The sequence below is a fragment of the Octopus bimaculoides genome, chromosome 20 (assembly GCF_046866305.1).
Source record: "Octopus bimaculoides isolate indiv1 chromosome 20, ASM4686630v1, whole genome shotgun sequence".
NCBI lineage: Eukaryota > Metazoa > Mollusca > Cephalopoda > Octopoda > Octopodidae > Octopus > Octopus bimaculoides.
In genome coordinates this window covers 10,085,536-10,098,035 of record NC_142947.1, presented here as the reverse complement: position 1 = coordinate 10,098,035, position 12,500 = coordinate 10,085,536, and the positions used below count along the sequence as shown (strand labels likewise).

Sequence of the window (12,500 nt, the reverse complement as noted above, 5' to 3'; positions counted from 1 at the left end):
TGGTTGCACATCAACTGCCACCTCATCAACAGCTACAACAGCAATCACAGATGCAACACATGCAGCTACATCCCAACGCACCGCCCGGGATATCGTGGCCCACTGTTGTCATCAAGAAGGAGCCTGGCTTGTCGGAGCCAGTTCGAACAAATGTTGGTAACAGCCTAGATCCCAGTTTCTCAATGTCACAGGCTGAACAGTCAAACAACCAGGTACCGTGGCTACAAGACAACAGCCAACATCAAAGTCTGTTCACTTTACAACAGCAAATGCGACCTCCTGCACATGAACGACCCCATTCGAATCCACAGTTTGCAGCCCCAGTCCCTCCATTTCCAGGTTAGTGTTGTTCCATTCCTTGTTTATCCATGGAAACATCCACTTTTGTCATTAACATTACATTTATTATGTTTCCAGGCCCAAACATGTCTGTGTAGTTAGGAAATTTGCATCTCAGCCACATAGTTTTGCCTTGCACCTTGGGCAGTGCATTTGGTAGGCAAAAACGTGCATATATATATTTATATATATATATTTGGTAGGCAAAAACTCGAAGTGCACCTATATATATATATATATACACACATTCATATATACACATACATATATTTACACATACATACATATATATATGTGTGTATACATAAACACTCACAACACCCGGCCTGGCAATCAAAACCATGATCCCACAACCGCGAGTCCTCTGCCCTAACCCCTGGGCCATTACACTTCCACATATATGTATATATGCATATATACATATATGCATTCCTGGAAAGTTCCGAGGGTGGCACTTCATGGGCACATCCTGGAAATTTCCGAGGGTGGCACTTCGTGGTGAGCCCTATGGCACATCCTGGAAAGTTCCGAGGGTGTCACTTCTGTCAGCAAAACTGTATGCTTACTTTGGAGACATGTAAAGTAAGAGCTACCTTACTTGAGAAACAAATAAGGGAAAACAGGAAGCGCATGCATTGATAATATATTCATCTAACCCATGCTACTATGGAAAAACATGTAAAACAAATGATGCCACATGAAACATAACACTATAAACTAATTGACTCTGTGCCTGTGTTTAACTGCTTGATATTATTTTTTTCCCCACATGTTTGTTAATTCATGTATAAATCCTGTTTACATGTTTGTATATATGTAGTTGTTGATATTGTGTTTTTTAAGTGATTTATATTAAAATATTTCTCTTAATTTTCAGGTGCTGTTCAAATAAAAAGGGAGCCCACAGATTTCTCATGTTCTACAAATCAAGGTAACCCTGGCCCCCTCGGCAGCCTCGCTGCGTTAACGGCACAAGTGAGCTCCAGCCAGACGTCTTCTATGAACACTCCTACATATCTTCCAACCTCTCAGGCTATCCCAACATATCCATCAGCCACCGTCGTTGCTCCTCCACCCATCAAGCTAGAGCGTATGTCACCAGGTAACGGCCCTTTTAGCTGCATGCAGCCAGGAGGTCCACCCCAGCCAGGCCCACCGTCCCAAGCTCAGTTGCAGTCAGTGGCTCTCCATGGCAACCGTAGTGACTGCCGTTATCCTGGTACCAACACGATGGGAAGTTTGAACATGTATGCACAAATAACAGGTGCACAGCAGCATGCTGCCAATAGAGGAGAGTTCTTCAGAGAAATAGACAACCTCCAAGCTGCTCAGGCACAGGCTGCTCAAGCGCAAGCTGCACACCAAAGGACATCACCGTTTCGCAAAAGCGGCAGCAACCCACTGAAGAACCTGGCCCTCATGACCAAATCATCGCCCCCGTTGTTTGTTGCGCCGCAGCCACACCCTGCCGCTGTACAAATTAAACAGGAGCCCGTCGATTCGTTAATCGGCAGCCCGGCTGTTGTTACAGCTGCAGCAGTACAGCGAAATCAAGGGGCTCATGTAATGAACCCCGAACTGTTTGCACCCCAGGCCACAGGCTTGCCTCGAGGATCGATACCAAGTGGGGCTTTCCCCCCCACTGGCAGCGTCAGTCCTGTCACATTACAACAGCAGCTGACACACTCTCAGCTATCACCGCACCAACAACAGCAACAGATTCAACTGCAATTACAACAGCAGCACCTCCAACAGCAACACCACATTCAACAACAACTGCAACATCAACAGCTGCAGCACCAACAGTTACAGCAGCAGCATCAACAGTTACAGCAGCAACTCGAGAGCCGGCGAATACGAAGACCATCAAGTGCTGAGAGGAGACAATATTGTAAGCATGTTCATCTCCCTTTAACTCCGTTTAGTTAATGATAATTTTTACAATAAATAAATCCCAATAACTTTTGAGTAACATGTCGACTTTCTACATTAAAGACAAATGGCCTCACTTTTATGGGGAACTAAGTAGGCTGTTGTGACGTTCATGCTTTTCCTATTAATGTCAGACAAAATATTTATGGAATTTGTAACATCCCTTTACAATTTAGGTTCAAAATCTCATCACCAGTGTTTCACAACCCTTTTAACCTTGCGTAATACTTGAAATAAATTACATGTCTCAAGGAACCCCTGCACAAAAAAAAATTGCATACCATATCTTTCATATTTATTCATCATAGTTCACATGATAAATATCATATATACATATATATATATATATAGGGTGTCCATAAATTACAGACATCACTAAATATATCCCCAATGGTTGTTATATTTTTTGATAACATAATAGGTTAGATAGGATGGTATCTTGAGAGACCCCTCCCCCAACTTTCAGCATATTTGAAGGGGGTGGTGATAGGGTTAAATAGTTCTGTTAAAAGCTAGATTCAATAATTCAAATTCTTTTAATGGAATTATTGTTTTAAATATTTTAAAGATTCTCTTTGAGTTTTGTAATGTTTTGAGGTGAATTTTTGAAGTTAAATTGAAATTTCAACCCTTTGATGTAATATTATAGGATATCTATCTATCTATCATCATTCATCTTGGGCTTTTTTGCTTTCTTTCTTTGCACAGAATGTTCCTGGCACAGGTAATTTTCTCTTTTCATACTTTTCTTTTAAAGATGTATATTACTCTTTTACATGTTTCAGTCATTTGACTGTGGCCATGCTGGAGCACTGCCTTTTGTCGAGCAAATCGACCCCAGGACTTATTCATTGGAAACCTAGTACTTATTCTATCGGTCTCTTTTGCCGAACCGCTAAGTTACGGGGACATAAACACACACACCAGCATCGGTTTTCAAGCGATGTTGGGGGGGACAAATACAGACACACAAACATATACACACACACACACATATATATATATATACGACAGGCTTCTTTCAGTTTCCGTCTACCAAATCCACTCACAAGGTCCAAGGCTATAGTAGAAGACACTTGCCCAAGGTGCCACTCAGTGGGACTAAACCCGGAACCATGTGGTTGGTAAGCAAGCTACTTACCACACAGCCACTCCTAAACATTAAAATTGCGAAAGCATGTGACAAAATGAATTTTTGCGCTGAAAATAGTGAAAAGGGCACTAAATTTAGTGCAACAGGCACAAAGTTGGCAGCCCTGTACGAAGCCTATCGTGAACTCAGATATGCGCATGCATTGCAGATACGACAGTGAAAACTTTATAGGGGAAGTAACTCTTTAAAGCTACATAACTCTTGTGGACTTAACTAATTCAAATATTACAATGAATACCAAAATAAGTAGTGGGGTTGATATAACTTATTAAAAGAAAAGAAAAGGGAGGGGGACCCTTGAATCCAGTGCTGCAGATGTACCATAGAACAGTGATTGAAACTAATATAAGAGTATAACACTTATGTGTAGGTAGACAGGGTCAGGGTTTTGAATGGTCTGAAATAGTTTGCATGCAATGATCACAAGTATGAGTTTATCAGGATCTTTTGTCGGTGTAGTCCATCCTTGACCACTTGTCATTTTTAATACCTGTTTCGAGCTCTTTCTGTTTGCATGTCTTTGAGCACATGTGAATGTAATGGCTGTACACAAGCAGGCCAATTACAAAGCCTTGTGAGTGGATTTGGTTGAAAGAAACTGAATATATATACTTGTGTAAAAGTCAGATGTTTTAGACCATTTTTTAATGTCAAACTTATGGGGTCAACTATTACATGGATACTTCTTTTGAGGGGCTGAAGTACCGTATCTACAGCAGAAGCCTAACTGATGTCTAAGTGAACAAAAACACAATGAATTACAGTATCTCTCACCAGATGGAATATAGCTGATGTATATATACTCTTTACTCTCTTTTACTTGTTTCAGTCATTTGACTGCGGCCATGCTGGAGCACCGCCTTTAGTTGAGCAAATCAACCCCAGGACTTATTCTTTGTAGGCCTAGTACTTATTCTATCGGTCTCTTTTCGCCGAACCGCTAAGTTACGGGGACGTAAACACACCAGCATCAGTTGTCAAGCGATAGTAGTGGGGGGGGGGGGGGGACAAACACAGACACACATATATATATATATATATATATATATACGACGGGCTTCTTTCAGTTTCCGTCTACTAAATTCACTCACAAGGCTTTGGTCGGCCTGAGGCTTATAGTAGAAGACACTTGCCCAAGGTGCCACGCAGTGGGACTGAACCCGGAAACATGTAGTTGGTAAGCAAGCTACTTACCACACAGCCACTCCTGCACCTATGTATGCATGTAAAAGAATTTTCATCATTTGTTATCTTTTTCAGTGAGATTTGTTCAGCGCACAGATGGAGGTAACTGAATTCATGCTTGCTGTAAAGGTATAAAAAAAAAAAAAAAAAATTCAAAGAAAGAAAGAAGGAAGGAATGAAGGAAGGAAAGAAACAGCCATGTGATATGAAAGACTACTTGGTTGACTCACTCTGCTGGATGACTAGGTCATGCAAGGCAACAAGCACAAAATAAAGAAATCCTATGGAAGGGAAGAAAAGTGGATCTAAACCACACACACACAAAAAAATTAAATAAATTGAAGTATTTTGTACTGAGAAGAAAGATAATAAAAAAAAAATGAAAATATTCAAAGAAACTAATTAAATACCTTTAACTGGTCAGATGAACAACTTTCAAAAAACAAAAAGCAAAAGAAAAAAAAAAGGCTGTGTCCACTGAACCGAGGAAGGATTTATGGGCAATAATTCCTCTTCAGTGATTGGTTGAATATAGTTTGACATGTGACCTCAGTGATTAGTGTGGTATTATGTATATATATATATATATATGTATATATATATATATATATATATATATATATATATACACACGTATATATATCATTTCTACTGCATTGGCTTCGGTTTTGAAGAATAATTTTACAAATACACCCACGGACACTTTTAACTTGTGTGCGTGCGCTCACATTCAATCACACCAAGACATATCTATCTAATCTTCTCAGTGACCATTTGTCGATCGTCTTTGATCAAAGACTTACGAAATACACCACCCTCTTCAGTGTTTGGTCTATACAGACAGCATGTTAACTGCCCTCTCAACGTGCTACATTTCATCGTTCTGTTATATTCTGAACAAATTCTCTACCTTACCCTTGAAAAAAATATGACAAGAAGCAAATTGAAAGTGAAAATTTAAATTTTAAAAAAGTGAAAAAATTCAATGAAGAAATGTCCGCATTTGTCTTGTCTCCCCCCCCTTCCATACCATTTTTTTTATAAGAGAAAACAAACACAAGCATATTTTAAAAAGATTTCAGAAAAACAAAAACATTTCAAAATGAAGTTTTGGGTGTTTTTTTTTTTTTTTTCTTTCTCCCCCACCATTCACAAATCTGTATTTTCAAGCCGTATTACTGTCTGGTCAGTATTGGGTGATAATTTGAGGGGAGGGGGTGTGCTGAAAATGCTACATAGTAAAATCTTTTTTGTTTCTTTTTTTACTAAACATTGACAAACATCTGAATATTCTTTTTTTTTTTTTTAAATCACAAAGATATAAATTTCTTCTGCAAAAAAGAAAGAAAAAGTGAAGAAAAAACAAAATAAACTGGATACTACATTCTTGAATCAAGCCTGTTGATTATTATAATGATGTGATGATTAATGAAATGAAGTTTAATAACTTTTATCAAATGAAACGGACTTCTTTGAGAAGAAGACAAATTTTTACCAATGGTATTGAAGTTTGATTTCTTCAGATACATTAATAAACAGATGTATACGTACACAAATCAACTGTAGGCATGTATGTATACGTGTGTGTATATGTACACATATATATATATATTTACATATATATACTCATTCAAAAACACACACATTATTTTATCACATGAAATTCATCTGTTGTTGGTTTTTTGTCCTAATGGTTTTTACTTATTTATTTTTTCACATTTTTCATGCAAATTTATTTTGTATTCTTCCCTTCTTAAGTATTCTTCGTGTTTTTATTTTGTTTTTTTTTTTTTAAATTTTAAAGTATTTGTTTCGTTAAGTTTTTGTTATCTTTTTCTAATCCCTTCCTCCCATCCATCAATGTTAGAGAAATATCCCGAGCCATTCAAGGCCATCATGATGCTTTCCTTTCCCTAGTATCTACCAACCAGCCACTCATTCAAGCGCCCAACCATTCTATGTCTGCTGCTGTCCTCAAACAAACCCAACCCAATGCAATTCCTTGATTTTTTTGTTATCATCCTTTCCCTTATCTCTCTCTATATATTAAATAACTTTACCTTGTTTTGTCTGCCCCCTACCCCTCCTCAGATATTGCCAACTATTTGTAAAAAAAATATAATTAAAAAATAAAAAAAGTATATAAAGGTTATAAAGAAAAAAACACCACCCCCACCACATTCTAAAAACTAAAAAATATCCACAGATTGCTAAGAGAAAGTCACTTCCTATCTGTCTTAGTTCCTACTCTATATTCTGTTGATTCAAAGACGGTTGGAAGGGAGTCTTCCTTCCGTCCTGCAATTTACAGCAATTACAACAGATTAAACAAGCAAAAAAAGAAAAGAAATAAGTGGAGAGTGAAGGACAGATTGTTTTTGACTGGCAAAATGTGTAACGTTGTACAGAGGTGTCAGATGGAAACCAGGTGGTTACTTGTAGCAATGATTTCTTGTGGAAAATATATTTAATGTAAAAAGCAATGTCAAGACAGAAAAAATAATTACAAAATAAGTTAATAAATCAACTTTGCCAATATTTGTGTGCTTTTTTTTTTTTGATTATCGTTTTTTCTTTCCCCTTTGTATTTTCAAAACATCAGTAAATGTACTGTTTGGTCTTCATGTACATGTATGTATATAAGGACCCCTTTCGGTCATGAACAACCATGGGATTACACCTAGAGAGTTACCCTCCAAGGAACAAGTTCAGGCAGGCTTGTTTTTATGAAAGACCAGCAGTCACCCATCCATCTCATCTCCACGACACCGATGTTATCCAAGGGAAAGACAAAGGCCAGTACAGTCTGGCACCAGTGACAATACAAACTCATTTCTACAGCCGAGTGAACTGGAGCAACATAAAGTGTCTTACTCAAGAACATAACACACAGCCTAGTCCACCAGGAATCAAACTTACTACTTCATAATGGTGAGCATGACACTCTAACCACTGAGCCACATGCCTTGACACACACACACATATATATATATGTATTTATTTATATATATATATATATTTATTTATATATATTTATATATTTATATATATACATAATTAAGGGATCAGCAAGCATTTGCTTCACCATATACCGAAGTTATATATATAAATATATATATATATATAAATAAATATATATAAATATATATATATAAATATATATATATAAATAAATATATATAAATATATATATATAAATAAATATATATAAATATATATATATAAATATATATAAATATATATATATAAATATATATAAATATATATATATATATATATATCATCATCATCGTCATCATCGTTTAACGTCCGCTTTCCATGCTAGCATGGGTTGGACGATTTGACTGAGGACTGGTGAAACCGGATGGCAACACCAGGCTCCAGTCTAATTTGGCAGAGTTTCTACAGCTGGATGCCCTTCCTAACGCCAACCACTCAGAGAGTGTAGTGGGTGCTTTTACGTGTCACCCGCACGAAAACGGCCACGCTCGAAATGGTGTCTTTTATGTGCCACCTGCACAAGCCAGTCCAGGGGCACTGGCAACGATCTCGCTCGAAAATCCTACGGGAGCCAGTCAGGCGGGTACTGGCAACGGCCACGCTCAAAATGGTGCATCTCATGTGCCACCCGCACAAGAGCCAGTCCAGGGGCACTGGCAACGATCTTACTTGGCTTGCCGGGTCTTCTCACGCACAGCACATTTCCAAAGGTCTCGGTCAGTAGTCATCGCCTCGGTGAGGCCCAATGTACGAAGGTCTTGCCTCACCACCTCAGCCCAGGTCTTCCTGGGCTTACCTCTTCCACGGGTTCCCTCAACTGTTAGGGTGTGGCACTTTTTCACGCAGCTATCCTCATCCATTCTCACCACATGTCCATACCAGCGCAATCGTCTCTCTTGCACACCACAACTGATGCTTCTAATGTTCAGCTTTTCTCTCAAGATACTTACACTCTGACGGGTATTCACATTGACATTACACATCCAACGGAGCATACTGGCTTCATTCCTTGCGAGCTTACGTATGTCCTCAGCAGTTACAGCCCATGTTTCACTGCCATGTAGCATGGCTGTTCGTACGCATGCGTCATACAGTCTGCCTTTTACTCTGAGTGAGAGTCCCTTTGTCGCCAGCAGGGGTAAGAGCTCTCTAAACTTTGCCCAGGCTATTCTTATTCTAGCAGCTACACTTTCAGCACATCCACTTGGTCGCCCAGATAGCGGAAGCTATCGACTACCTCTAGTTTTTCACCCTGGAATGAGATAGAAGTTGTTTCCTGTTTGTTTACAGTCTTTATTGCACCTGAACATCTGCCACAAACAAAAACTAACTTGCTAGTTAACCTGCCTTTGATGTTGCTGCACCTCTTATGTGTCCATAGCTTGCACCGGGTACATCTTATAGAGTTTACTACCTACTCCTTTTCTACATACTGAGCAGGGCCATCTACCTGAAGGGGTTTGTGTTTTATCTACCTTCCTACTTATTAGGATTTTGGTTTTAGCTAGGTTGACTCTAAGGCCCTTCAATTCTAGACCTTGATTCCACACCTGAAACTTCTCCTCTAGTTCTGATAGTGACTCCGCAATTAGGGCAAGGTCATCAGCATAGAGGAGCTCCCAGGGGCAACCTGTCTTGAACTCCTCTGTGATTGCCTGGAGGACTATGATAAATAAGAGGGGGCTGTACTCATTTCCAACCCTCACCTTACTGGCAGCATCTCTGTACATGGCTCGCACAGCTCTCACTAACCATTCTTCTATCCCAAGTTTCCTCATTGACCACCAGATAAGGTATTGGGGGACCCTGTCAAAGGCTTTCTCCATGTCAACGAAAGCCAGGTACAGAGGTTTATCCTTAGCTAGGTATTTCTCCTGCAACTGTCTCACTAGAAATAAGGCATCAGTAGTGCTTTTACCTGGCACGAACCCAAACTGCATCTCATCTAAATTGATTCGCTCCCTAATTAGTTGGGCTATGACCCTCTCTGTAACTTTCATAACCTGATCTAACAGCTTGATGCCTCTGTAATTATTCGTATCTAAAGCGTCACCTTTAACTTTGTAGCAGTTGACTATGATGCTGCTACACCAGTCATTGGGTATGACTCCTTCGTGTATCACCTGGTTCGTAATACGGGTGACTAGGCTATAGCCAACACTGCCAGATATTTTGAGCATCTCTGCAGTGATTCCTGATGGGCCGGGGGCTTTCCCGGTCTTCATACTCTTAATTGCTTTATCTACCCTGGTACTATCAACTCGGATAGCTGGTCCCTCTATTGGGTCGACATACGGCAGGCTCTCTTTCTCCCATTCATTCTCTTTATTAAGCAATCTATCGTAGTGGCATCTCCAGACCTCTTTCTTTGCATCCTCATTTAGTGCAAGCGTACCATCATCCATGCGAACACATTTCTCTCCTACACTGTCTTGCAACACGAAATACCTCGAGTCTTTGTTCCTCACGGCGCAGAACATTGGCAAATCTTTCCTTATCTGCTTCCCCTCTGGCTAAATAAACCTGTCGCCTAGCCTCCCTTCTGGCACATTGGTACAATTCCCTGCTACCACCGTTCTTCCAGTCCTTCCAAGCCTGTTTCTTTTGTCTAATAGCCCTGTCTACCTCCTTGTTCCACCACCACGTTACTCTGGGTCGGGAGGGGACCTTACACCACCCACAAATCTGGTCGGTGGCTTTCAACAGGTTGTCCCGCAGAAATCTCCAATTGTCTTCCACGTTGTATGATGCTATATCCCCTTCTATTTCGTTAAATGCTTCAAGTAACTTGTCTCTAAGTCTCTGTCCGTTTGCAGGGTCTTTAAGCTTCCACACCCTTCTCCTCCAAGCCTGTCTAATTCTGGGCACCCATTTTGCCTTGATCCCAAAGTCGCTAACTACTAATCTATGTTGTGGGGTACATTCTTCGCCAGGGTAGGTTTTTGGCATTTATAAGCCGCCCTCCTTCCCTATTTCTGGCGAGGATGTAGTCGATTTGGCTACAGTGTCTGCCGGAGCGGTAGGTGACTAGGTGACTGGCAGGTTTCCTGAAGTTGGTATTGCAGACCATAAGATCGGTTGCATCACAGAACTCCAGCAGTCTGGTTCCCTCCTCGTTGCGGGAACCGAAGCCATAGCCTCCATGTATGCCATGGAAGCCTCCAGCACGACGTCCGACATGACCGTTGAAGTCTCTAGCCAAAAAGAGAAGGTCCCTGTCACTCATCTGGTAGCCCCGGTTGAGGTGCATGAATTTTCATGGAGAGAAACAAGATAAATAATAGGGGGCAGACTAAAGCGCAAAGGTATGAGATGTTTGAGGCCGTAAATAAATAAAAATCTCTATCTTATCTGCCTCTTGGAGACTTCGTCGTAGTATGTCAGCAGAGAAGGGATTGAGATAATTTAGAATGGATTTCTCATTTATATATAGCCAGAACCTGAAGACCTTAAGGAAAAACTACGAGAGAGAGAGAGAGAGGGACTGATTTAGAGAGGATGGAGGGGTAGACAGAGGCATGGCGGGAGAAAAGATCATCATCATCATCATCATCATATATATATATATAAAAAGAGAGAGAGGGGGGACCAGTCAAGCAGCACATCACGCTGTAATTCTTGGGCTGAGAAATCAACACTTAAAAGCCATAATTTTAAGGAGCGATAAGAATTTTTGAATAAAGGAAAATGGGTAGGGGTGGGGTAGGTACCGTCAGCGAGGAGATAGGGCTCTTAATTGTAGATTTTAAATATTTGAGAGACAACAATGCATAAATCGTAATTTTTAAAAGAGCAATGAAATCTAGGTGAATAGAATATATACGTAGCATGAATTTAGGAAGCTTAGAAAATGAATAAGTATGAATTTAAGACAAAAACTGAATTCAATTGAATTTCATGGAGAGAAACAAGATAAATAATAGAGGGGCAGACTAAAGCGCGAAGGTATGAGATGTTTGAGGCCGTAAATAAATGAAAATCTGTATCTTATCTGAATCTTGGAGACTTCGTCGTCATATGTCAGCGGAGAAGAGATTGAGACAATTTAGAATGGATTTCTCATTTATATATAGCCAGAACCTGAAGACCTTAAGGAAAAACTACGAGAGAGAGAGAGAGAAAGAAAGAGAGAGAGAGAAGGACTGATTTAGAGAGGATGGAGGGGTAGACAGAGGCATGGCGGGAGAAAAGATCATCATCATATATATATATATATATATATATATATATATATATATATATATATATATAAAGAGAGAGAGAGAGGGGGGGACCAGGTCAAGCAGCAAATCACGCTGTAATTCTTGGGCTGAGAAATCAACACTTAAAAGCCATAATTTTAAGGAGCGATAAGAATTTTTGAATAAAGGAAAATGGGGTAGGGGTGGGTAGGTACCGTCAGCCAGGAGATAGGGCTCTTAATTGTAGATTTTAAATATTTGAGAGACAACAATGCATAAATCGTAATTTTTAAAAGAGCAATGAAATCTAGGTGAATAGAATATATACGTAGCATGAATTTAGGAAGCTTAGAAAATGAATAAGTATGAATTTAAGACAAAAACTGAATTCAATTGTATTTCATGGAGAGAAACAAGATAAATAATAGAGGGCAGACTAAAGCGTCGTACGTATGATGTTTGAGGCCGTAAATAAATGAAAATCTGTATCTTATCTGCCTCTTGGAGACTTCGTCGTAGTATGTCAGCGGAGAAGAAGATTAGAGATAATTTAGAATGGATTTCTCATTTATATATAGCCAGAACCTGAAGACCTTAAGGAAAAACTACGAGAGAGAGAGAGAGAGAGAAAGAGAGGGAGAAAGAGATAGAGAGAGAAAGAGAGAGAGAGAGATAGAGGGACTGATTTAGAGAGGATGGAGGGGTAGACA

At 39.6% G+C, this 12,500-nt stretch overlaps 1 protein-coding gene across 19 annotated transcripts in view; it reads left to right on the top strand.

Annotated features, from left to right (window-relative positions):
• Nucleotides 1–4,888, top strand: part of LOC106875384 (uncharacterized) — a 425,794-nt gene extending 420,906 nt beyond the window's left edge. For 13 of the 19 annotated variants that reach the window (XM_089338012.1, XM_089338016.1, XM_089338011.1 and 10 more), the window contains 3 exons: nucleotides 1–339; nucleotides 1,217–2,230; nucleotides 4,657–4,888. The exon at nucleotides 1–339 is cut by the window's left edge and continues 525 nt beyond it. In XM_089338012.1, the coding sequence (XP_089194138.1) occupies nucleotides 1–339; nucleotides 1,217–2,230; nucleotides 4,657–4,658 (1,355 nt within the window). In that variant the 3' untranslated portion in view covers nucleotides 4,659–4,888. Of the gene's footprint in view, nucleotides 340–1,216; nucleotides 2,239–2,979; nucleotides 2,996–4,656 lie in introns of all 19 variants that reach the window. The other 6 variants (XM_089338010.1, XM_089338009.1, XM_089338000.1 and 3 more) reach the window with 2 other exon arrangements.
• The last annotated feature ends 7,612 nt before the right edge of the window (nucleotides 4,889–12,500 follow it).